General features: G+C 34.7%; 2 protein-coding genes across 5 annotated transcripts in view; one reads left to right on the forward strand and one right to left on the reverse strand.

The window, feature by feature from the left end:
- Nucleotides 1–1,529, reverse strand: part of LOC106880342 (stAR-related lipid transfer protein 3) — a 68,337-nt gene extending 66,808 nt beyond the window's left edge. For both annotated transcript variants that reach the window (XM_014930224.3, XM_089348881.1), the window contains exon 1: nt 1,318–1,529. In XM_014930224.3, coding sequence (XP_014785710.1) covers nt 1,318–1,332 — 15 coding nt within the window. In that variant the 5' untranslated portion in view covers nt 1,333–1,529. The remainder of the gene's footprint in view (nt 1–1,317) is intronic.
- The window catches only part of LOC106880343 (UBX domain-containing protein 4), a 33,735-nt gene extending 10,947 nt beyond the window's left edge, over nt 1–22,788 (forward strand). The window contains exons 2-13 of one of the 3 annotated variants that reach the window (XM_014930226.3): nt 1,899–2,021; nt 8,253–8,352; nt 8,543–8,571; nt 10,279–10,397; nt 13,323–13,609; nt 15,003–15,057; nt 15,708–15,877; nt 17,299–17,421; nt 17,895–17,997; nt 18,857–18,979; nt 19,900–20,099; nt 22,091–22,788. In XM_014930226.3, the coding sequence (XP_014785712.2) occupies nt 1,940–2,021; nt 8,253–8,352; nt 8,543–8,571; nt 10,279–10,397; nt 13,323–13,609; nt 15,003–15,057; nt 15,708–15,877; nt 17,299–17,421; nt 17,895–17,997; nt 18,857–18,979; nt 19,900–20,099; nt 22,091–22,214 (1,515 nt within the window). In that variant the 5' untranslated portion in view covers nt 1,899–1,939 and the 3' untranslated portion in view covers nt 22,215–22,788. Of the gene's footprint in view, nt 1–1,846; nt 2,022–2,787; nt 3,143–8,252; nt 8,353–8,542; nt 8,572–10,278; nt 10,398–13,322; nt 13,610–15,002; nt 15,058–15,707; nt 15,878–17,298; nt 17,422–17,894; nt 17,998–18,856; nt 18,980–19,899; nt 20,100–22,090 lie in introns of those variants that run through there. The other 2 variants (XM_089348879.1, XM_089348880.1) reach the window with 2 other exon arrangements.
- The last annotated feature ends 2,557 nt before the right edge of the window (nt 22,789–25,345 follow it).

Raw genomic sequence — 25,345 nt, forward strand, 5'->3', positions numbered from 1 at the left:
TATATATATATATGGTGGTTGTCCACTCCTTAAACAGAGTTTGACCACCTCCTGCACCTACACCTTAGCCCTTTCATGGCGTCTGATGTGGCTTTTTAAACCAGACAGTGTTTTGAAAAAACACCCACATAGATTGCACCTCCGATTTGCACTACCAATACCTGCAAGTAAGTTCTGCTCATTGTGGATCCTAACATGTCTTTTAAGACCCCCATTGGATTTGCAAACCCTCTGGCACACACCACATTCAAACGTGTGCACAGACATATAATCAGAATAGCTGGATGAGGTTTGTTTTCCATGGGTTCGCAGGAATTTAGTATCTTGCCTACATTATCCAATGGAGTGTTCATAGAATCAGAAACAATCTGGAGGGATTCGGAAATGGGAGTGGCGCCAGAATTTTAAACTTAATCACTTCACATTTTTAATGTACAGAATATGTAGTAAAAATGTGAAACGAAGCGCTCGTGTATCCAAGAGATCTTGAATTAAATCAACATAAATATTGGTGATGTCACGATAGAGGGTTGAGAGAGGGAGAGAGAGAGAGAAAGAGAGAGAGGCTAGGAGAATAACTTAAGAAAATATAGATACCATTTACAACTTTTTTAAATTATTTTAAGAAAAATCGTAGAGAAGTTATCAATCAAAGAATAACCATCGCCGTATATATTCTTATTCATCTGAAATGTTCTCTAAGAAAATGCGATTGTATTCTGATTCTCGTTAGTATTTGTAAGTGAATGTAAGGGTATGACTACAAAAGTGTGTGTGTATATATCAAACACACACACACGAATATGATTGAGTGATTTCATCACTGCCCGGTTTGTCGGTTTGTGCGATCCACCATGCAACAGAAAGAATGTCTTTTTATCGCCTGAAGGATCACTGCAAAAAGCGAAAGACACTCAAGAGTTGCGACCGAGTGAATCATCAACTTCGAATTGATAAATAAATAAGCACTGATATATGCTTTTGTATCCCACCACCACCTAAATATCTATCTATATATATATATATATATATATATATATATATGTATGTGTGTGTGTGTGTGTGATATATATATATGTGTATGTATGTATGTTGGCGATAAGTTGTTACGATTTCTAAAAAAAAATAACCTTTGCTATCAAATTACATAAAAAGGTATACAATGAAAAAATATAAATAAGAACTACAAAAAAAAAACGCCAGGCTTATATAGTAAGGTGATGGATTTTGGAGACAATAAAAGGAAAACAGAACCATGGATGTTATATATAAGAACAGAGGCAATCTTGTTTTGGATAATTAATGAATTGAACTTACTCTTTCGATGGACATGTTGTCAAATATTGCAGCATTATTCGGGTAATACAATTAAAAAAAAACGTCCTGCCTGAAGCAAATCATCATTACCCCATTGTTTATGAAAGGGTAAGAGAAGAGAGTAAAATAACAACAATAATGATATTAACTGTTTAGCCTGTCAGGCCGTCTCTAGCATTTCTTACTTGCCTGTAACCATTGACCTAACAGGTGATAGCAAAGGAATTACTTCCGTTAGGTCAAATCACCAATATAACACCACTTTCAATAATAACAACAAAAATTATTTTTCCGGTTTAATTCGCAATGAATATTTAAAAAAAAAAACAACAAAGAAGTGAATTGAAATAACATATTTTCTGGGATATTTTATTTATGAATCTATCTTATATTAACCAAGAAGAATTAAATTTATAATTTTTTTTTCATCGATATCTCTTTTGCCTTTAAATTTATGTCTGATTTGTGTGTCGTAGTTTTGTTTTGTCATCTACCTGTTCTATATTTGCTGCTCACTTGTTTCATGTCCACTTCCAGTTTGATGTCAACAACGTAATCGTTTTGTTTTTTTTTTACCGTAGACAAGTTGACTTTTCGTCAATTACTGGGGAAATAATTCATCATGTTGTGGTACGAAGACTCGATAGCAAAAGCGATACAAGTATCAAAGGATAGAAAATGTATCTTCCTAGTCTATGTATCTGGTAAGTCTTAATGGACAGAAGCAGAAAATCTTGATTTTACATTTGCTTCTAGTGTTCTTCAAATGCAATCCTCTCTCTCTTTATAATTATAACTAAATGTATAAAGCCATTTTATAATTTTCTGTGGCAACTACAGTAATATCTGAACGAACTCCAGTTTAAATGTTTCTTTTCAGTAAATATTACAGCAACGAATTTGGTCTAAGTATATTAAAAAAAAAAAAGAAATGTCGCGTTTTTGTTGAGTCACAACTATTTCCTCCCAAGCTGAATTTTTTCATCGATTAACTTAATCAATTAATCTGGCAAGGTAGTTTATATCCTCTGTATTATACTATGATGATGACAGCTGTAAGATTTAAATTCAGAACCGAGACTAAACAGGATATAATAAATTTAGCTCACCACTTATTTGAGTTGATTATGTAAGATACCATTAATTTCTATAATTATTAATTATCTAGGTATTTCCTTGTACATCTGCCACTTGTTCACCAATCTTCAAAACATCATTAACCTTTTGAATCAGGCGAACTGTTAAAAAGTTGGTGCTTACCAACATTTTAACAGTTAGCCTTCATCCATAATTAACTCTTTTATCAAGTCGTATCAAACTAATTGTCATCGCCCATCATCACCAAATTCCGGATTTTAGCTTTAGTAGTAAATTTTATTTTGATCGTCGTTTCTTACGTTCACGTCAGACCATGTTCAATTCAATACTTTTAGAAAATACATTTTCCACCGTGACGTCATGTACACGTTTGTGTGTAACAACTGTATTAGATAAAGCAACATTGATTTAAATTTGTTCTTACGACTTCTTCAGGCTGGATAGTCAAGCATTTGAGACTTTCATATATTATTTTCACTTAAATTTACTTGGAAACCGAAACAAAAATTTAACTTAACTTCAACAAATTCTTATAACCCTAAAAACAACAACAAAGTTTTATCAGGCTGTGTGCTTGACCTTCTGGAAATATATACACGTTCACACACATCCACTCACGAGATTTAATTTGTGATAACATAAATCGTTTTGATACACTCGTCTTCTTTGTGACATGTTCTATTTTCGAGCTGATTTCACCAGTTGAATTATTTCTGAAGAAACAAACGTTGGTTACTTATTTACCATTGGTTTATTATCTTTGCCTATTTCTGTTTTAGCCAAAAGTCTAATCAATCATCATATAATTATTTCTACAAATGCCATTTTGTTGTTTCCACCAGCTATTTCTTTTTGGAAGCAACAAACGAATCAACAACGGTTGCTTGACATGCTAGATATAGTAGCCATATCTTTCCCAAATCACACCCCTACCATGATATAGATTTTACAGCCCGAAAAGGGGAAAATGTCGGTACTACTAAAGCAGCGCGGACCCGAACGCGCAGTCGCGCGTCCGCGCTAGCTAGTCGTGAGTGGTCGATCCTAACCCTAACCCTAAACACGTATTCATTTGCACACGCGGGATAGGGTTAGGGACAGGGTTAGGATCGACCACTCAAGACTAGCTAGTGCGGACGCGCGACTGCGCGTTCGGGTCCGCGCTGCTTTAGTAGTACCAAAAGTGTCAAAACAAACACTTGAACTGCCTGATACATTTTGGAGTTTTGTGCATGCGCTTAAAATATGGGTCACGTGCATGCGCAAAGAAATTGTCACACAACTATAGCCTTCCAACCGTGACTATTCTGTAAAGAGTCAGAATTTTTTTTTTTTTTTTTCAGATTAGCATATATTAGGGAACGCTTTTGTTGATACTCACCCGAAACCCTAATCAATGACATGTATCATAAATTAGGTTTTATTGATTTTCACTGCGTATACAAAACCCCAAAGAAATCAGACTGCTAAGAATTCGTTTTGAAAAAAATTTATTTTGGGTCGTAAAATCTGGGATTATTATTCCCTTCCACCTTAAAAATTGAAAGGACACAATATACTGTCTAAAGAAATATTGGATGGTCATGGTTGGAATGTCATTGATCTTAGGTCTGCTTGATCAGGCCGATATGAGGTCAAACCTGTGGTGCACAAACTGACTAACACCCCAATTTTGTTTGATTACACATGACAATTTGCGTCCCTCTCCCCCTCCAAGAAATACTAGGCTGCGTAATATTTGAATCTCCGACGAAATGATGAAAGTAATGTTTAATACATTTTCACTTTCTGTAATCATCTGAATAACGGAAGTTATAGCATTGTACTCTTTCCACTTTATCACTGTTTGAGAGAAACACTGCTATATTAATTTTGTTTGATAGTATTTACCATTTCTTCAATCATAACGTGCTAAACCATGCATAATTATTTCTTCAGTCCTTCCTGAAAATTTTTCACTAATATTGTTTCTAGATTTGGCTAATTCGGAAATGAATTTTGAACAAATGATTCTTTATGTAGTTAATAGCTGAGGACCATACTGTTGCTAAGTAGATACAAGCTGCTGGTGAATACAAGAAATTGGAAATTGTTGTGGATGTCTCTGAATAGACATGAAGAAATGGGGGTAATTTTTCAGATTAACACCTGCACAATTACCTAACCCTAACCCTAAAACCCTAACCCCAACACCCTAGTGAAAATTGTGCGGGTGTTAATCTGAAAAAATTACCGAAATGGGATTGTCATGGGTGTTGGTACTCCATCGCTTACGACGTCGAGGGTTCCAGTTGATCCGATCAACGGAACAGCCTGCTCGTGAAATTAACGTGCAAGTGGCTGAGCACTCCACAGATACGTGTACCCTTAACGTAGTTCTCGGGGATATTCAGCATGACACAGTGTGACAAGGCTGACCCTTTGAATTACAGGCACAACAGAAAGAGGAAGTAAGAGTGAGAGAAAGTTGTGGTGGAAGAGTACAGCAGGGTTCGCCACCATCCCCTGCCGAAGCCTCGTGGAGCCTTAGGTGTTTTCGCTCAATAAACACTCACAACGCCCGGTCTGAGAATCGAAACCGCGATCCTATGACTGCGAGTCCGCTGCCCTAACCACCTCCACTGTCATGGATGTAAGAAAGAAATAAAGTCAGCATATGATGGACATATATTTCTCAAAATCTAAGTTCCTTCATAAAACTGTCCTCAGAAAGAACTATTAATCCTTTACCTGTCAAAGCATTTTAATGAATTTGTCATAAACATCTATCTTTGTTTTCAGTCTTTTGGTTAGACCCTGTTTCACACGTTCTGAGTAATATAAAGCTTCCCTATCATAAGTTGCAAGTTACTGTGGTGGTTGAAATAAAATGGGTAATAATATGTACCATATATGATGTGAGGACATCAAGGAAATATGTTCTGTGTATCACTTGATACACTGGTCATACAAAGGGTTAAAGGAGCTGCCAATATCAGCACAAAGTTAAACTAATTGATCACCAGCTATAAATGAGCTGATAATCAAATGGTTTCACTTGGTAAATATGCTTGCTCATAGGCAAAAGAAAAAATTGAAACATTGAAGATATTTGCAGCTCAGTTGCTGGCATCTGCCCATCAAAGTTGTCTGGTCGCATGTTGCCTCCACTCAATCACTCACAACTTACTCATCATCCCTATTGTGTATCCCACCTTCCTCCATCCTTCTGTGTTGTAGGCCTCTATCTCCTCCATCTCAACATGTGCTACCTTGGATCTTTGGGCTCCATACCTTCTTTTGCCAGATTGTTTTGTCTCTAGGTTTGTTACTTATCACTAGCTGATGTTGTGTTTGGTGCATTTCGCAATGGAGCAAAAGAATTAGTATTCACAACCATCTGTCTATCCCAGGGGTCAGGGAACTTTTATAACCAATTACCCCAAAATATATTTATTTATGCTGACATTACCCCCTTGATTTGTAAGGGAAAATATCCTAGATGCTTTGAATCCAAAAGGTTTATTGAATCCATTTATATAGAGAATACAATTATAGATATAAAAAGTTAAAACAAATGTGATAAAATAAATTAATATCCTGATTATGAAACAAAAGGATTTTTCTAAACAACGTTTAAATCTATTTAAACAAAGCAAAAACATGTGTCAAAAAATACTGTAAAGGCAGGTTATAGACAATTGACAAATAATAACTGTTTAGTCACTTGACAATGCTTTAGCAACCAAATTGTTTGTAGTTCAAAATGATGTGACATCTAATTACATCCATTACATTGGACAGATGCAGTGTTAAAAGAAAAATTTCAGTTGTAACAAGGAACACATTTTGGTGGAGATGGAGTATATTGTTTTTTTTTTACGGAATCCTATGTTTCAGACCATGGAGGATCCGATTCTGAAAAAAAAAATTTCAAAAATCTCAATTTCAAAATTTCGATCCCCCCCCCCCCCGGTTTTTATATCGATCCACAGGGTAAACCTAACCGTAACCCTGACCCTAACCCTAACCCTAAACCTAACCCTAACACTAGTTTTGTGAGATTTGGCTGTTATTTCTAGCATGTAAATAGCCTGCTTGGTGGGGGGGGGGGGGTGAAATTTTTCAAAAAAATTTTTTTCAGAATCAGAATCTCCATAGCCTAAAACGTGGGATTCCGTAAAAAAATTAATAAATAAGGGGGGGGGGAAAGGTTCAGATTACATATAGTCCATCTCTACCCACATTTTTTATATAATTTTACTTATGTCTAATGAGTCCTCATTACCCCCAAGAATTTCATTTTTACCCCACCTGCCATAATTTACTCTAGTTTGCTGATTCCTGGTCTATCCATTTCTGCCTCAAAAATATGCCTACTACCCACCAACTCATCACTATTACCCATCTGGAAGAATTCTTACCTGTGACCCTTAACTGAAAAATCTGGTTGAGGCTCTTCTCTATCTTATTTCTTGTACACAACATGCATCTAAATGCCTTCATTCTAGCATCTCCTCAGTCTTTCCAGATCTACCTTTCACCTTGCCAATGTAAATGATAGCAGCCCTGATGTTTTATCACTTGATAGGGAGGGGAGAGTTTCCAGTGATGGGTGGGTAGATTGCTTTCTGTTTTCAAAATCTGATGTGATGTTTTTTTATGCTATTTGAGGGGTTTTCACATATGGCCAGCTGTAATATATTACTTTTAATTTATAAAAGTCTATTCCTTGGTTGACCTCCATCAGCAAGGTCAATCAGGTACCTGCACATGTTTGAGCAGGTTTTGGCAATTTTTTGTTTTAAGGTTAACTAGGGCCAATGCAGTTTGGCACCAGTATCATTACAGACATTGCAGTCAGAAAACTAAGTGTTGGAACAGATAGACAAGGTATCTCGCCCACCAATAACAATTCCACCAATTCATACTTTTTTTATTAATCCTGAAAAAATGAAACTTGAACCCAGATTACTATCAGAAGAATTCTATCTAATGATTTAATGACTCTGTCAATTCACAGTCTTTCAAATGAGTGAATCTCAGGAGAAGCAGGAAATGAAGGTTGGAGACATATTGACTCTTATTATCTTCAAGTCTTAACCATCACAACCACACTCATTATTTCTTAGTTGATGGTTTGGATCATATCACTTTGTTCAGGTACTCTCATCATCATTATTTTCACATCTACTTTTTTATGCTGGCATGGGTTAGCTGTAACTTCTTGAAGGAGTATTATGCAGCCATATGCCCTTCCTAATGTCAACCCACATATTTTAAATAAGGTGCTGTATTCTACGTCTTCATATGTGGAATGGTTGGTGGATGTTTTGTTTATAGAGACATAAAGTGTTGCAATTCAACTAGTGTCAATACAAAGACTTGTGGGAAAAAAACATACACATGTCCCCTCCTTCCCTCCCCCTCTCTCTCTCTCTCTCTCTTGGGTACACACATACCTGGCAGGCTTGTGAACAGTTTTAGTCTTCCAAGTTTCATTTACAGATTATTGGTTAGTCCAACACTTTCTCAAGGTGCCACACAGTAGGTCAAACCTGCAAACTTCTTAACCATACAGTTATGCCTGCATCTAATTTCATCAATTAGTATAATTCATACAGTTAGTCCATTTCATTCTGTAAAACTAGGAACTAGATTAATTTTGGTAAAGACATTAACCTGTTACCCTAAAATTCCATTCTGCCACATGATTAAAAAGCGTTTCATTATTGTTGACATTATGATGACTTAATCTCATTTCAAATGTTTCCACTTTTTATTTTATTTTACTTCTTAAACATTAAAAAAAAAATAATTAGAGATTACAACTTCATATGATTGTTTCGTTATTGTAGGGGAAGATGAATTATCTAAGAAGATGGATGAAACTTTGGCACATGAAGCTGTGTCAGACGCATGTAAGGATTTTGTTGCTGTAAAGATTAAATCTCCAAGGTAACAACTGTTTCATTTTTTCTGAAGCTATTTCTGATGTGATATTTTAGCATTTGTCTTTATTTTTCGTGTCTGCATTTCAAGGAATTACTGATGTTGTTCTCTGTCAAAGTTTTTGTTGATAGATTGATGCCAGTGTTCTTTTAGGTAGACTTTATAATTAAAGATTTTTTTCATTTTTCAATTTCAGTGATATATGTCAACAGTTTTCACAGATCTGTATCCTTCATTAAAATGGTTTTCATTAAAAAAAATTGAACTTCCATTCAGTAAATGTGATTTCACTGTTTGCCCCCTCTTTGTGACCATATTTCTAATGAAATGCACAGTCCATACGTTTTAATTAATTTTGAACATAAATATTTGGAGGAATTAAAATAACTTTAGCATTAAACTGGTATTTGTAATATAGCTTAAACTCTTCCTAAAGTGGGGAAAAAGAGTGAATGATGATACATCAGAGAAGATGACATTGTTCCATTGAGTCAAAGACCACCTCTGATAGTTTGGACACCATTTTTTTCTGCATATCAGTATTGATGGAGGACAGGAGATGCTAGCTCTCCCATGGTTTCCAGCTTTATAGAGCTCACAACAAACAATTTTGATTGATACAGAGTTGGCAAGTTAGTGATTTAGTTCTGCTGTCTCTTTTGCTGCAGTAGACCACTGGTTTTAAGATACAATACATTTCATTATTTTGTGCTTCTTCTGTCCGGTATTAGGCTTGCCAGAGCTGGCTTTACCTTGGTTATGGAATGCTAACCTGATTTTAGAAGCTGTACCACTCAAAATATTAAATAATTCAACATTTTTAGTGTCTGAAGCTCCGTCCTTTTGCACTCCAACAATTTGTCTTCCTTATAATCAGATAGGTCACACAATTTATTAAAATATAAATATCCACAACACACACATACACAACAACAGGGTGGTATCATGAAGTAAAAGATATACATAATACATATACGCAAACTAAAACAGTTCTAAATTTGTTACGTCTAAACAGGTCTAAATTTGCAAATAGAAAAAGAATAGTTAAATGAAAAGTTGTGTTTCCCTTATTTTGTCCAACTTCTGTATGTTTACATATGAAATATAATTCATATTTTTAAAATTTATATACTTCAACTATTTGTCTTACTCTACTCAAACTAAGTATTTCAGTCCTTTTAGTAAAGATGTAAATAATTTCTTCAAAACTAAATTATTGGACATTGCATTGTAATTTGCATTTTAAAAAAATTACATCCATTAATTTGACTGTAAGCTCCTACCTGAAATCAATTCCTATCCAAGCCATGCTTACATGGAAAATAAAAGTAAAACTGTAGAACTTAGTTTTAAACCTCAATAGAAATCATTTCCAATTTCTTTATAGAGCTTTGTCCATTGGGATGTTATTCTTGTTTTTGTATTAAATTTTTCAGAACACATAGCTATTTGAAGTTAAAACCTACTAAAATTCATTTGTAAGTATTGTTAAAATGTTTTTATAATAAAACAGTAGCTAAGCATTTAACCTACATCAGAATAAGGAAAAGCAAGGTGGCTGTGTGGAATTGGAACTCAGAATGTAAACCAATAAAACCAAAATAATACAAGATAGTTTTGTTTAGTACTGTACTGTGTCTGACATCCACATACCATCTGTGGGAAATATTACCTTACTTGAAAACAGGTGAGGGTTGGCAATATGAAGGACATCCAGCCATAGAAAATCCACCTCAACAAATTTTGTCTAACCCATGCAAGCATGGAAAAGTGAATATTAAAATGATGATTGCATTTAATGAAACTGAGGACTGTTAGCTGTGGTTTTCTTCTCTTTACCACCACTGTTATCATTGTTGTTATTTTTCTTGTCGTCTTTGTCATCAGTGATGAAATTGGTTACTAGTTGTTGTCTTTGACTCAGTTTCTTAGATCCAGTAGTTTTTGTACCATCAGTATTTTTCATTGGATTAAATGGTCTACCAATTGAAATTACACCAGGCCACTTGGGGCCAGAGGAGTTTAATAAGAAAGCTCAAGATGTCATAAAAGTAAGTTGACTGTTTTATATTACATTTTTCTTTGTTTTGAATATTGCAGTTGTTTAGTTTTTTGTGAATATAAACACATGCACATTTCAGTTTTTACTTTCATTTAGTCGACTAATTGATTAATCAATCATTTGATCCATCAATCAATTGGTTTGTCTGAATCCTTTTGTTGCAGTCTGTTACTTTATTGATTATGTGACCTCATCTCTCCTTCTGTCATAAACTTTGGAATTGGTTCACCAAACACGTGATTAGTTAATTAGTTAACTGACTGATAATTGCTTCTTACATAGGCACAGGGCCAGAAAGTTGGGGGCTGGGGTTAATTACTTTGACCCCAGGCACATGGCTCATGGTAAGAGCGTCTAACTCATAATCATGAGGTGGTGAGTTTGATTCCCAGACCAGGCTGTGTGTTGTGTTCTTGAGCAAGATGCTTTATTTCATGTTGCTCCAGTTCACTCAGCTGTAGAAATGAGTTGCAATGTTGTTGGTGCCAAACTGTATCAGCCTTTGCCTTTCCCTTGGATAACACTGGTGGCATGGATAGGGGAGGCTGGTATGCATGGGCGAATGCTGGTCTTCCATAAACAATCATGCCTGGACTTGTGCCTCAGAAGGTAACTTTCTAGGTGCAATCTCATAGTCATTCATGACAGAAGGGGGTCTTTACTTTAGTACTTGTTTGGTACTTCATTTTATGGATGCCAGTGGGATGAAAGGTAAAAGTTAACCATGGCAGGATTTGAACTCGGAAAGTAAAGAACCTTAACTAAATATTGCAAAGTATTTTATCCAACAGTGCAATGGTTCTACCGATCTGCTGCCCTTAACTGAATGATGATAATAAAAGAAAATGGAATTCATTCAGTGCTTGTGTTTTTATTGGCAAAATGACCTTTCCATTATACAGCATCTGTTACAACATGATTCCACACCACCTGTTTTATTTATTGGGAGATTTCTTTTGCTAATTCATGCTACAAAAACTGGAGCTTAATTTCAGTATCTGTGAACCCTTGTGGTTTATCATTATCATCATTGTCATTTCATGTCCATGTTCCATCTGGCATGGGTTGGATCATTTGACAGGATCTGATGAGCCCAAAGACTATATCATGCTCCATTGTCTGCTTTGACATGATTTCTACACCTTGATGCCTTTTCTAATATGCTGGTTATAGTCTTTTCTTCTCCAGCAAGACATGTGTAAGGATTTTCGAGCGAGATCGTTGCCAGTGCCCCTGGACTGGCTCTTGTGCGGGTGGCACATAAAATACACCATTTTGAGCGTGGCCGTTGCCAGTACCGCCTGCTGGTTGGTGTTAGGAAGGGTATCCAGCTGTAGAAACTCTGCCAAATCAGATTGGAGCCTGGTGTTGCCATCCGGTTTCACCAGTCCTCAGTCAAATCGTCCAACCCATGCTAGCATGGAAAGCGGACGTTAAACGATGATGATGATGATGATTTCTTAGAGAGTGGGAAACCATCTCAATTCACTTGTTAAAATTGCTATGATTTTTTTAAAATTACTTGTTTCACCTACACTTTTTATTGAGCTGATATTTTAAAACTATTGTTAAATGGATAAAGTGCATGAAATATAACTGAGAAAAATCTGAGGTAATGCACCTTGGTACTCGATCATAAGTTGTTAGCTCTAATTGTAAATGTTTCAGATCTTTGCTGGGTAAAATAATTAATCCTAGCAATTAACTTCACAAGAAAATATATATCTGGCTTTCCAGGAAAGTCTTCATGCCATAGACTAGTATCCTACCCAAAAAATATTTTGTTTTTTTATTGCTTAACATCAAGAAAAGTGTGGTGGCATAACTACAGAGTTGTCCCCCCACCCGACTTTGGAAAGTCATAACTTTCAGAAAAATGAATATTTTTGAATGAAATTTTCTATGCATATATGATTTATTATGTAGATTCCGAATATACAAAAATTTTCGGTGAAAGTGTTTTGGAATGGGGGTGGGGGACAATTTTCGGAAATTCCAACAGAGTCCACTTAAATTCTTCTTAACTTCCAGGAAAATGAATATTTTTTCGTGAAATTTTCTACAAATATACCTTGATGTATGTACATTTCGAGCATGTAGGAATTTTGAAGGAAACAACTGCAGGTTATTTTTGAGAAGTGTTCCCCACTCGGTGGTGTTTCGGAGCAAGTCGTCCATAATTGTTTCATCTTTCTCTATTATGTGCGAAAGTTATGACCTTCCAAAGTCGGGGTGGGGGTACAACTCTGTAGTTATACCAGTATGGTTAACTAATGGTAATTTAGATTCTTGATTGTGCAAGGATTAAGTACTAATTACTCTTAAATCCAATCAATAACAGCTAAATGAAAAAGAATCATATACTAACAAATGTGCAATCTTTTGTACATTTACTTAGTGGTTCTTTTATCTCCCCTTTTACAAGTACAGGGGGTGAGTACGGTGCTGGATATGTACAGTCAGCAAGTACAGTGGTGGGTATGTATAGTGGGCTAGTACTTTGGAGTTTATATACAGTAGCCAAGTACAGTGGGGTTTATGTGCGATAGTCAAGTACTGTTAGGGATATCTGCAGTAGACAAGTACAGAGGGGTTTATGTACAATGGGGGGGGGTATGCATAGTTGGCAAGTACATTGGTGGAGTATGTACAGTAGGCAAGTATAGTGAAGGTCATGTACAGTAGACAGATACAGTAGTGAATTATGCTTTTATGATGAGGAAACATTCCCGGAGTTGTGTCCCCTACTTACTGGTCTTGGTTGTTGATTAATATGGAGTTTTCTCCCCGTCCACCTTACTGCATATTTATTCTTAGTGTATTTAATAGAGACAGCTTTAACTAGCATTTAATACCATGTTTCTTTGATTGATCGTGTTAAAAATTCAATTAAAATTTGAGAAATTTATTCTAGATTCATGAGAGCCAGCTATCTGGTGCTGCTAACATGGATGTTGATAAAACACGAGCAGCAGCTGCAGCACCGGTAGCAGCAGCAGAATCGGCAGCAGCAGCGACACCAACAACATCAGCTGTAACACCAGAACCAGAAAGGTTAAATGCAGCTCCTGAGAGCATGGAACTGGAACACACTGACCAACCTGCAGCAGAATCTCTTGTAGCTCCTTCAGCAGAGGTACCCTCTACATCTGCAGCACCAGATTCTTCAGCCTCTAATTCCTTGGACCAGCGAGTTATGTAGTGAGTTGTTGTTTGTGTTCAGTTTCTTTCTTCAGGCGATTTTGTTGCAGTATCACCAGCATTGTCACCATTGTTTTAATATCCACTTTCCCATGTTCACATGGGTTGGATGGAATTTATTGAGGCGGTTTTTCTACAACCTTCCTGTCGGCAATCCTCACTTGTTTCCAAGTAAGGTAATATTTCCCCATGACCAGACATGTTCTTACAGAATATTGGAAATGAATGGCACTAATTGTATGACAATGGCAATCATTTACAGCTCATTTGATGTTAAAACAAGGTGACGCATACACAAATATATACTAATACATATATATGACAGGCTTCTTTCAGTTTTCTACTACCAAATCCACTCCCAAGGCTTTGGTTGGCCCAGGATATAGTAGAAGACTTACCCAAGGTGCCATATTGTGGGACTGAACCTGGAACCACATAAGAAGCACTCAGTCCATTGTGTAAAGCGGTTGGCATTAGGAAGGGCATCTGGCTGTAGAAACCATGTCAAAACAGACAGCAGAGCTTGGTGTATTTTTCTGACTTGACAATTCCTGTCAAACTGCCTTGCTCATGCCAACATGGGAAATGGAAACAAGGATGATGATGATAAGTAGTAATAGTAGTAAACTTTCCCATGTTTGAGTTTGAAATTGGGAAAGTGTTTAGTAAAATAACTAAACATTTTATAACCCATGCTTGCATGGAAAGTGGACGTTAAACAACGATATATCTTACATTGTTGTCTGGAATACAAAATTTGACAAAAAAATTTGTGTAAAGAATATATATAACTACAGTGAAACTTTACCATCAAATCTTCAGTCATGTAATAATGGCTGCACTAGTTTAAATATATAGGTAGTTACAGGTGAGCTTGTAACAAGGTTAATTTTACAATCATCTTTTTCCTTCTCTCCTAATAATTGTGTAGGATTTTGATCCTTAATATAGTTTCTTTTTATTTTTGTTGAAGATAGGTTTTTTTTACTAGATCTCATGTAATTCAGATGTAGTATTTATCTTCTGTACTTTCAATTGATGCACTACCATTTATTGCTAAATTATATGTTCTTATATTGAGTCATCTTAACCCTTTAGCATTTAAACTGGCCATATCCGACCCAAATATTTATCTGTATTATGTTCAAACTGGCCAGATTTTTCCTCTGACACCCTACAATGTCATTCTAAAAATAAACAATTACCCAATTGAAATTTCGTAGCTACAAGATAATGCATAATAAATTCAAAACAATATGAATAAATTAACATTACATTTGACAGAATAATCTGAATGCTAAAGAGTTAATGACCCAATTATTAGTTCATTGAGCTGATTAAGAATGTGCTTGTAATTGATCTTAACCTGGTCATTTTTTTCATCCTCCTACAGTGCAAAAGAGAAAATCCAAGAGAATCAAGAGATAAAACAAGTTAATGAAGGAAAGGTCAGTAAATTTACAAATTATCTTGTTTACAAATTCACTTCAGGTAATGTTTTTGTTGTTTGCCTCTAATTAAGCCTAGCTCAGAGAAAGACAAGATCAAGTTAAATACCTCAGATGAGACTTTTTTTTTTTTTTTCACTTTACAAGCAAAGAATGTATAAACAACAATGTTCACTCTGGGTAAAAAAAATTAGAACCAAGTTAGTTGCATGTAAAATTTCCCAAGTGCTGCTAGGTCTATGTTATTGTCTCGGGAATTCTAATGAAGAAAAACATGCTTAGATCAGAAAAGTGCTATATTTTAAAGTATACCACTAACTCTTTGGCTGAATTCACTGTTATGTCTGACCATGCTGTTAATGTGTTCATACATGACATAAACATTTCTTATAAGCCATCATTTATCTGTTCTTAGTTTTCTCAGTCCCTACTAGACTCTTGAACAGGTGACTCTGATAGAGGTTTTCTTTGGATTAATAAATGCAACTTAGTTAGTTCTTTTGCATTTTTTTTGTTCACCAGAATTATAATTCTTGTGGTTCCCCCCCCCCCCCCCATCCTATCAGAAACTGCATCATTTCCAAACTGTTTCTCTTTTGCAGTTACATTATTATAATTGTATATTTAAATAACTTTGTAATTTTCAACAGAAGGAAAAAGAAAAAGAAATTAACCGAAGACAGCTTGGGAAAGATGTCCAAAAACTTCGAAGGGGCCAAGTTGACCGAAGTTTGAAAGAGATGCAAGATGAAATCAAGAAGGAGAGAGAAGAAGACCGTCGAGCAAGACAACGCATCAAGGAAGAAATTGATCGGGACAGGTAAAAAAGATTTCTAGTACATCAGGCTTCTTAGTAAAATAAGGGCTGTTGAAACTGGCTGTTTGAAATTTCATTTCACTCTGTTTCTGCTGTTCAAATTTAGTCTTTTGTATCATACCTATCCTTGTTTTTCAACATGGATTTGATGGTTGAGGAAGATATTTTAGCATTAACATCTTTAACCATGACATGCATATGGCATCTGGAAAAATAGCCATCACTAGGAATAAGGTAGAAGATTGTGCTAGTGACTAAGTTTGATCCCTTAGCTTTTAGAATGGCCATATCTGGATGAAATATTCTTCTTGTTTTATGTTCAAACCAGCTATAGCCAGCTTCTCATGACTACCCTTCAGTGTCAAACTAAAAATAAACAATCACATTATCAAAATTTTGAAGCTACAAAATAATGCATGATTAATTAAAAACTATGTGAATAAATAAGCATTACATTTGATAGGTTAATCTAAATGCTTATGGGTTTAGCTGCTGATCATATGCAAGGTTAATAAATAGTCAGCAGGGAATAGTATTATGCTAATTAATGATGTTTGAAATGGACAGACAATCAATTTTAGTTGATAGACAAGACCTTATATTACTGGTTCCAGTTAATGACTTTTAATATGTTGCAGCAAAGTATGTTAACATTGAACCTTGTCAACATCTTAATTTTTTTATTTGTGATATTTTTGTATGCACCTGTACCGGTAACACATAAAAGACACCTGTGCGAGTGACAATTAAAAACACCTAGTACACTCTATGGGGTGGTTGGCTTTAAGAAGGGCATCCAGTCATAAAAACCAAACCAAAACAGACTGGAGCCTGGTACAGCTCTCCAGCTCACCAGTTCCATCAAATGTTCTTACTCATGTCAGCATGAAAAACGGACACTGAGTTGTTAATACCCTTGACTATTATATGAATATCACAACTATTTATCACTCTTACTCAAACTTCTTTGGCAACATGTCTACTTAGAAACCACTTCAATATATCCTCCTATGGACTTTATGGTAGTGTCAGATCAAATCAAGAAGAATATAAGTATTAAAACACATGCACTACGTGTGTGTCTTGTCATTTTAAGCAATGATTATATGTTTATGCATTTACATCCTCCTGTAAACAATATTTCCTGTAGCTCAACAGTTTTATTTGATTTGGTGTGTGAAGACTAATAGAATAAAAATAACTCCCTAATCTAACAGATAAGAGTTGGCAATAGGAAGGACATTGACCATAGAATACTGTCTCAATAAGACTCTTTTAAACCATGCTAGTATGGAATAAGCCAGCATTAAAAAAAAAAAAACATGAACAAATGAAATTATAGTTTTATTTTGTTCATTAAAACAGATAATTCTTTCATGTGTCAAATTATGATGATGATAATTTCAAATCCCGTTTTGTGACAGGGCTCAGCGTAAAGCCAAGTATGAACAGGAAAAAGTCGAAAGGGAGCTGATGCAAAAAGAGATGAGAGAGAAGAAAATGCAAGAAAATCAGATGACTGCTGCTGAGAGAGAAGCTGCACGAAAGTAATTATCAAACTTAGAATTAGAGGGTCACATTTTCTTAATATTTTACTACTCTACTATGTAAAATAGTAGAAGGTAAAAAGAGAGAAAATAGAAAGCTTCTGACAATGCTGATAGTTTTATAAAACCTTTATATTTCAGGCACAAAAGCCCATCTCCAGAAGAAGAATGTCCAATTATGCAGGTTCTATTAACCCATTCAAATCCCCTAGTGTTATGTAGCAGCAGCAGTCACTCTCCAAGCATAGGTGTAATTGTGTCAATTACACTGATGCTTGGAGAGTGACTGCTGCTGCTACATAATATTGGTGGGGTTGGATGGGTTAAAAGAACCTGCGTAACTGGACATTTCCCAGACTGTTTTTCTTCTGAAGATGGGCTTTTGCACCTGAAATATAAAGGTTTTGTTAAACTTTCCAAATTGTCACTTTCTGATAATTTTATTTAATTATGAATATGGATTTTATTTCCAGAGAAATTTCCCGACTTCAGTTTCGCTTACCAGATGGTTCTGCAATAACGCAACAGTTTAAATCCTCTGAACCACTTTCAGTAGCCTGCAGTTTTATTTCTCAAGTTAGTATTGCATTTTTGTCTTACTCTGTGTGTTTTTCTACGTTTGTACAGCTAAGGGCTTTCATCTTATTTGTTAAAATCTAACATAAACATTGCCTTCGTTTTTTTTATCACAGTTTTAGAATAGGTATACAGCATCCCTGCATATTTTAAGAAGTAACTAAAATGGTAGGCAACAGGAAGAGCATCTGACTGTAAAACATGGCCTTTGAGTATCTGTCAACTTGTGCCTAAGGAAAAAAAAACTAACATAAAATGATGACGACTATGATTAGAATATTTTTCCATATCTGTCTTGTTTAGAATAGCCTTTTACTATAAATGGGTGAAAATATAAAGTTTTCATTTCTGTTTTATATTTTTGCAATTTTATAAGTTGTAAAATGAAGGAATGAAACTGACAATTTTTAGATTTGCCTTTCATTAATAATGTTGAATAATGCAGTCCAGAGATTAAATATAAAGCTAACCACACAGATACTCATTCAACTGGAGAAAAGAAGTTTGTTTAATCAGCATTCATGCTTTGATCTTTTCTTTCTTTACATTGAGCATGTTGTCTTGACAGTTTAGGATCATGTTCTTCTATTTTTAATGTTAAGAGTGATTCAGCTACCACATTTGCTCAAGTCACTATGTCCATACTGAAGTTGGGTATATTGGGGAACTAGATATCTGGTCAACTCTTAAAAGTTCGCCAAGTTTTCTCTATGCTGCATGTCTGCCTCAGCAGAGCTGAGTTTGCTAAATAACAAGTATTGAGATGTTAGTAGTTTTGATAATTATATATAAGACTTGTGATTTTGTAATTTGTCAATTTTTTTTTTTCTCAACGTTGATTTCCTGTTGCATTTTCTAGCATACTGGTTCAAATATCCAGCTGTATACAATGTTCCCAAAGCGAACTTTCACTGCTCAGGACATGAATTCAAGTTTATTATCTCTTGAACTCGTACCCAGTGCTGTTATTCTCGTCATACCGGTAAGTGGAAAGTGACCTCTAGCTTGTACAATTATTGTATTTGCACAAAATAACTTGCAAACTTGCTGTAAAGTGTGTTGTACATCTTATCTCAATTTCTCTTTGAAGAAATATACTATTCTCATTTCATTCTTCTATGGTTAGAAGTTTATTCAGCTCTTGATACTAAAAGTACCAGGTATCTTTATTATCTTTCTAGTTAACTGTACAAGTTTTAAGAAAAATCTGTAAAATATCAAATAATGAAATAATTACAAAATGTAAAAAAATATGAAAGCTCAACATGCAAACTTCCATGTGCTCCTCTGTGTAAATAATAAGTTAGAAACCCCAGAAACTGTTCATCCCATGTAGGAATGGATTGTCTCTCCACCCTTATCAAGAAATTTAACCCTTTAGCATTCATATTCCTTCAAAAGTAATGATTATTTATTCACATTGTTTTGAATTATTCATGCATTATCTCATAGCTTTGAGATTTTGAAGAGGTAACTGTTAATTTTTAGAATGATATTGTAGAGTTTGTGTGAGAGGCCAGATCTGGCCAGTTAGAACGTAAAACAGGTAGAATATTTTGTCTGGATATAAACGTTTTAAATGCTAAAAGGTTTACTCATACAATATATACTATAGTTCCTGACTAAAGCTTTATGAGTGGATTTGATAGCTGGAAACTCAAAGAAGCTCATCATGTATGCACCTACACACACACACACACACGAAGAAGGGAAAGAAAATGGAAAATAGCAAAGCTTCTTACAATGTGTTAAGGCCCATTCTCATAAGCAAATTACAATGCGCACACACACACATACATATATATCATTATCATCTGTCTTCCATGCTAGCATGGAGGTTGATGGTGGGGTAGTGGTGACTGTTGGTGCAGTGTATTCATTTGTTTATATTCTTATTTCCAGGTAAAATCAGTTTTGGCTCCAAAAAAGTACTCCAACAATTTTCTTGGCATGATACTAGCACCTCTATTTACATTGTTGAACTTTATATATGGAATAATATTTGGAACACCAACCAATGCAAACCCAGGAGATAGTAGAACCACAAAGAAAGACAATGAAAGCACAGTTCCATCGAGTACAACTTCTCAACGGCCGTCAACGTAAGTTTTTTTTTTTTTTTTTTTTTTTGTTACCCTACTAGTTTGAATTTCTCATGACTGAGCAAATTTCTCATACCAGCCATAACCTGACCATCCTGTCTTTTTATATCTCTTACTACAATGTCTTGGTCATTTATTTTCTGAAGTAGTATTCTGTGTGATTTGAGGGAGAGTTGGGTGCTATTTCCAGCAGGTTGAGGGACCACGTAGAGTCTCACTTGACAGCTTGTTATTTCAATTGTTGTCAATACAGTGGTTGGCTTTCAATTTCAGTATAAGTAGTTAGTTCCAGGGATCATAGACTAAAGAAGTAGCTTTGTTCATCTGACCAAAGAGAATAGAATAGATAGGAATTAAGTGTTGTTGTGTTCATTAAAAAAATCAGCATACAGAAGCTATCACAGAAATTTTAGCTGGTTAAGACAAGTTTGATAATGTGAACATTAAAAAGAAATGATTATTAATAAAACAGTGAGAACAATGATTTTCAGATTTATACTGCACTTTATCATCATCATCATTTTATGTCTGCTCCTTTGTGCTGGCAAAACTTGAATGGATTTTCTGAGATATAGATTTGTGGCTGGATATCTTTCTTATCATGAATCTTTTCAGTTACTACTTACAGCATGTAGGTATGCAGTGTACCCATTCTAAAAGCAGAATACACATCTAGATATATAAAACATTTTCTGAATATTTTCATGGAATAAAACTGATGCAAATATCATCATTATTATCATTTTTAACATTTGCTTTTCGTGCTGGCATGCAGGAAATTGGCAAGCTACAGGGCTGTGTCATCTTTGGCATGGTTTCTATGGCTGGATGCCTTTCTTAACACCAGCCACTTAAGAGTGTACTGGGTGCTTTTTTGCATGCTATCAGAACTAGTGAGGTTGCCATGTAACTTACAAGATGGAAAAAAAACTGGGAAACAGCTCTCACTATTAAGAAAAAGTAGGGATGAAAGGTGAAGTTGACCTTGGTGGAATTTGAATTTCAGATGTTAAACACCAAAACAAGTACAGTTATTTTGGGGGTTTTTTATTCCAGTAAATATGTCTGATGTGCTAACAATTCTACCAATCCATCGTTGCTCTTGATAAAAAATCTTAATAATGAAATCATGACAATTCATTTGTTGATTACTGTTCCTCTCTGTCTAATGGAGTCCCTGGTGGACAGCTAGTACAAAGGAGACAATCATTTCTTCATAATTTTTGGTGGGACTGGAAGTGTGAATTTTGAATTAAAGAATATCGAAGATGCATAGAATCATTATCATCATCATCAGGAGTGACTGTGTGGTAAGTAGCTTGCTTACCAGCCACATGGTTCCAGGTTCAGTCCCACTGCGTAGCACCTTGGGCAAGTGTCTTCTACTATAGCCTCGGGCTGACCAAAGCCTTGTGAGTGGATTTGGTAGACGGAAACTGAAAGAAGCCCGTTGTATATATGTATATATATACATATATATGTATATATATATGTATGTGTGTCTGTGTTTGTCCACCCAACATCGCTTGACAACCGATGCTGGTGTGTTAACGTCCCTGTAACTTAGCGGTTCGGCAAAAAGAGACCGATATAATAAGTACTAGGCTTACAAAGAATAAGTCCTGGGGTCAATTTGCTCGACTAAAGGCATTGCTCCAGCATGGCCGCAGTCAAATGACTGAAACAAGTAAAAGAGTATCATATCGTCATCATCCATATTCATGCTGGCATGAGTTGGACTATTTGACAGGATCCAATTGAGCCAAGGACTGCATCATGCTCCAAAGTTTGCCTTTGCATGGTTTCTGTGGCTGTATGCCCTTCCTAATGCCAACCACTTTACAGCATGTACATTTTTAATATTTTAATTTTTTTTTTTTTTTTTTGCTTCATTATTACTGTCTTAGATGATCCATCGTTAAAATTTACCTTTCAAATAGACCTGAATACTTTCTTTTTTTTTGCTTTCATTCTTTTACTCGCTTCTTCAGAGCTTACAAGAGACGTTCGTCACCGATTAGTCGTCAAGAAGGCAATATCCATAAGTTTACAAGTAGTCAAGATGATGACGATGAACAGTCAACCTGGAATGGAAATTCTACGCAACAAATGTGATTTCTGTTTTCAAATTTCATCAAATTACACACACGCTCTCTTAACTAAATAACAGGATTATTATATTATTATTGAAATACCTTCTCCATCACCTCCCCCTCCCCTCTCTGCTATTCTTAATCACATTAGCTCTGTGACAAGTCTCTCTCTCTTTCTTTTGCCATCCTCAGCCCCTCTCAAATGAAATACTATAACTACTACTACTACTACTACTACTACATTCAATAGCTGGCTTTACCACTTAGTTATATTCTCTCTGTTTTGCTCTTCGTCTTGGTTTCTTGAATTACTCCATGCTTTCAGACGGTTGCTACTCTTATGTCAGAGGCTTTTTGTTGACTTTTTCAAACCAACCTGGCCCAGCTCGCCGATTAAACCCTCACCCTACACCCATCTCCTCCCCCCCCTCCTCCTCCTCAACCCTCTACTTTATTTCTTCAACTTTTTTATTTTCGTCTTTGCTTTTATTAGCCAGCTTCCTTCATTGGTGAACAGATTTACATTTTTACTCTATTTGTATAAAGTAAATATATGGATGTACACAGGATTGGATCCCTGTGTACAATTAACTCTTTATCTGTGTTTGCTTTTGTTTTTGTTTCTTTTTTATATTATATTTTGTTGTGTGCTGCCACACACAAGTTCACACAAAAGACCTGGCCTTCCTTTCACTTTGTAATGGCTAATAAATATTTATATATGTATGTGTGTGTTTGTGTATATGTGCATATGTTTGTATATATATATATGTGTGTGTGTGTGTTTGTGTATATGTGTATGCTTGTGTATATATGTTTGTTTATGTGTGTATATACATGTGTGTGTGTGTATGTATATATATATATATATATATATATATATATAATTAAAAGTCACCATGTTTGCATCCACACATGGATGCAAACATGGTGGCTGAGTGGTTAAAGAGTTTGCTTTGCAGCCATGACGTGCCAGGCTGGATCACAATCTATGGATTGTACTTGTAATTGAAAGGTAGGTCCAGCCTTGTTGTGCTGTGTCTTGCTGATTAAACTTGAGAATTGCATTAAGGATACACGTGTCTATGGCATACCCAGCCACTTTGCATGCTAATTCAATGTGTAGGTAATTCAGTTGATTGAACAACTTGATGTCATATGTCAAAAGGGATGGGAGAATCCATTATCATACATATGTGTGTATGTATTTTGCTACTGTCTGTGTGTAGTTATAAAGCATTGTACAATATTTAATTTTGTACCTGTATAAATTATATATGTATATAATATACACGGGCACACACACATCTGCCTATTAATATATAGATATGATGTTTGACTCATAGCTATATGCTATGATGAACAGGTGATGTTAACTGATCATGCATACATATATATATTTATATATATCCATATTTAAATTTGTAGGCAGATGTGTGTGTGTATATATATATATATATATATATATATATATATATATGCGAGTAAAAATAAATACAAAAAAAGGGGTATTGTATGATTGTGTATAGGGGAATATATTATTTTGTTTAAAAGAGTTCCAACACTGTCTGTTTTTTATGTTTTATTTATATTCCTGCAAAACCAATGTGGGATATAGAATATGGAATATATAATATAATATACAATATATAATATAAAATAAAAATGGATGGTACAATGAAATAAAGTATTGAATGTCTTATTGAATATATGGAATATGTCTTATTGAATAGATGAAATATTGAGTGTTCAATATAAAAGATTAAATATATAAAGGCGAATACGTATTTTCTATACCTTGTGGTATTTCATCATGGCCGGTATGACAGACTTTAACAGTCTGTTAAAGTCTGTCATACCGGCCATGATGAAATACCACAAGGTATAGAAAATACGTATTCGCCTTTATATATTTAATCTTTTATATTGAACACTCAATATTTCATCTATTCAATAAGACATATTCCATATATTCAATAAGACATTCAATACTTTATTTCATTGTACCATCCATTTTTATTTTATATTATATATTGTATATTATATTATATATTGTATATTCCATATTCTATATCCCACATTGGTTTTGCAGGAATATAAATAAAACATAAAAAACAGACAGTGTTGGAACTCTTTTAAACAAAATAATATATATACATATATATATATATATATATATATATATATATATAAAATATATATAGGTACTATGTAGGTTACATATTTTATATCGTATCTTGATACTGTGTGGACTGAGATCCCTTGTTAACATGTCCCTGATATTTAAAAATAGTGTTAATGCTTATGCTATGCAAATTAGTTGTTCCAGTTTTCTAAAGTAAATGTAATTGTTGAGTATATAAACAGATTGGCTGCTTGTTTGTCTGGGATTAGTCAAACTGATGTAGATACCTTTGATATGTGTCCAATAAGATTCAAAAATCGATTAAGGTTGTTCATCACTTTTTTTCTATCTACAGAGAAATAGCTAAATTAGCCCCGTTTATATAGGTACTGTATAGGTTATTTATATATTTATATGTATATTTTTACATAAATATATATATATAGATTGATAGATAGATAGATAGATAGATAGGCTGTCATTGTAAGTCTCTATACAATAATGTGTAATTATATACAGACACATGCACATAATGTATATATTTATATGTACATGTACAGTTATTTGCGAATTATATAAACACACATACACATGTATTTCACTTTAACCATGGTATTATTTACAGAAATTATGAAGAAGTACTTATAATTATTTTAAATGTTGATATTGAAGTTATATTTAATTTGTTTATATTCAGAAGATCTATTTTTGTTTTAAACATTGTATACAGCAAGTCTTTTTACAGTTGAATATCTTCACTTCACTTCCGTAAACCACATAGCTAGAAATGTTAGATGGGACAAACATAGTAATCTGCTCTGTCTAGGACAGAATATTAATGTTATGGCAGGATCTGACCACATAACTTAGAGTCCAGGAATTTATTTAAATCCAGAGTCCTGGGGATTTTATCTTAAGTTATACACTAATCTGTCTCTCTTGCAGTATGTATTTGTGTAAAGGGAAGTGGGCAGCCAAGTTGGTGATATATTCTGTTAAAAGGAATTAATTAAATTCCTTAAAAATGT

The sequence above is a fragment of the Octopus bimaculoides genome, chromosome 3 (assembly GCF_046866305.1).
Source record: "Octopus bimaculoides isolate indiv1 chromosome 3, ASM4686630v1, whole genome shotgun sequence".
Classification (NCBI taxonomy): domain Eukaryota; kingdom Metazoa; phylum Mollusca; class Cephalopoda; order Octopoda; family Octopodidae; genus Octopus; species Octopus bimaculoides.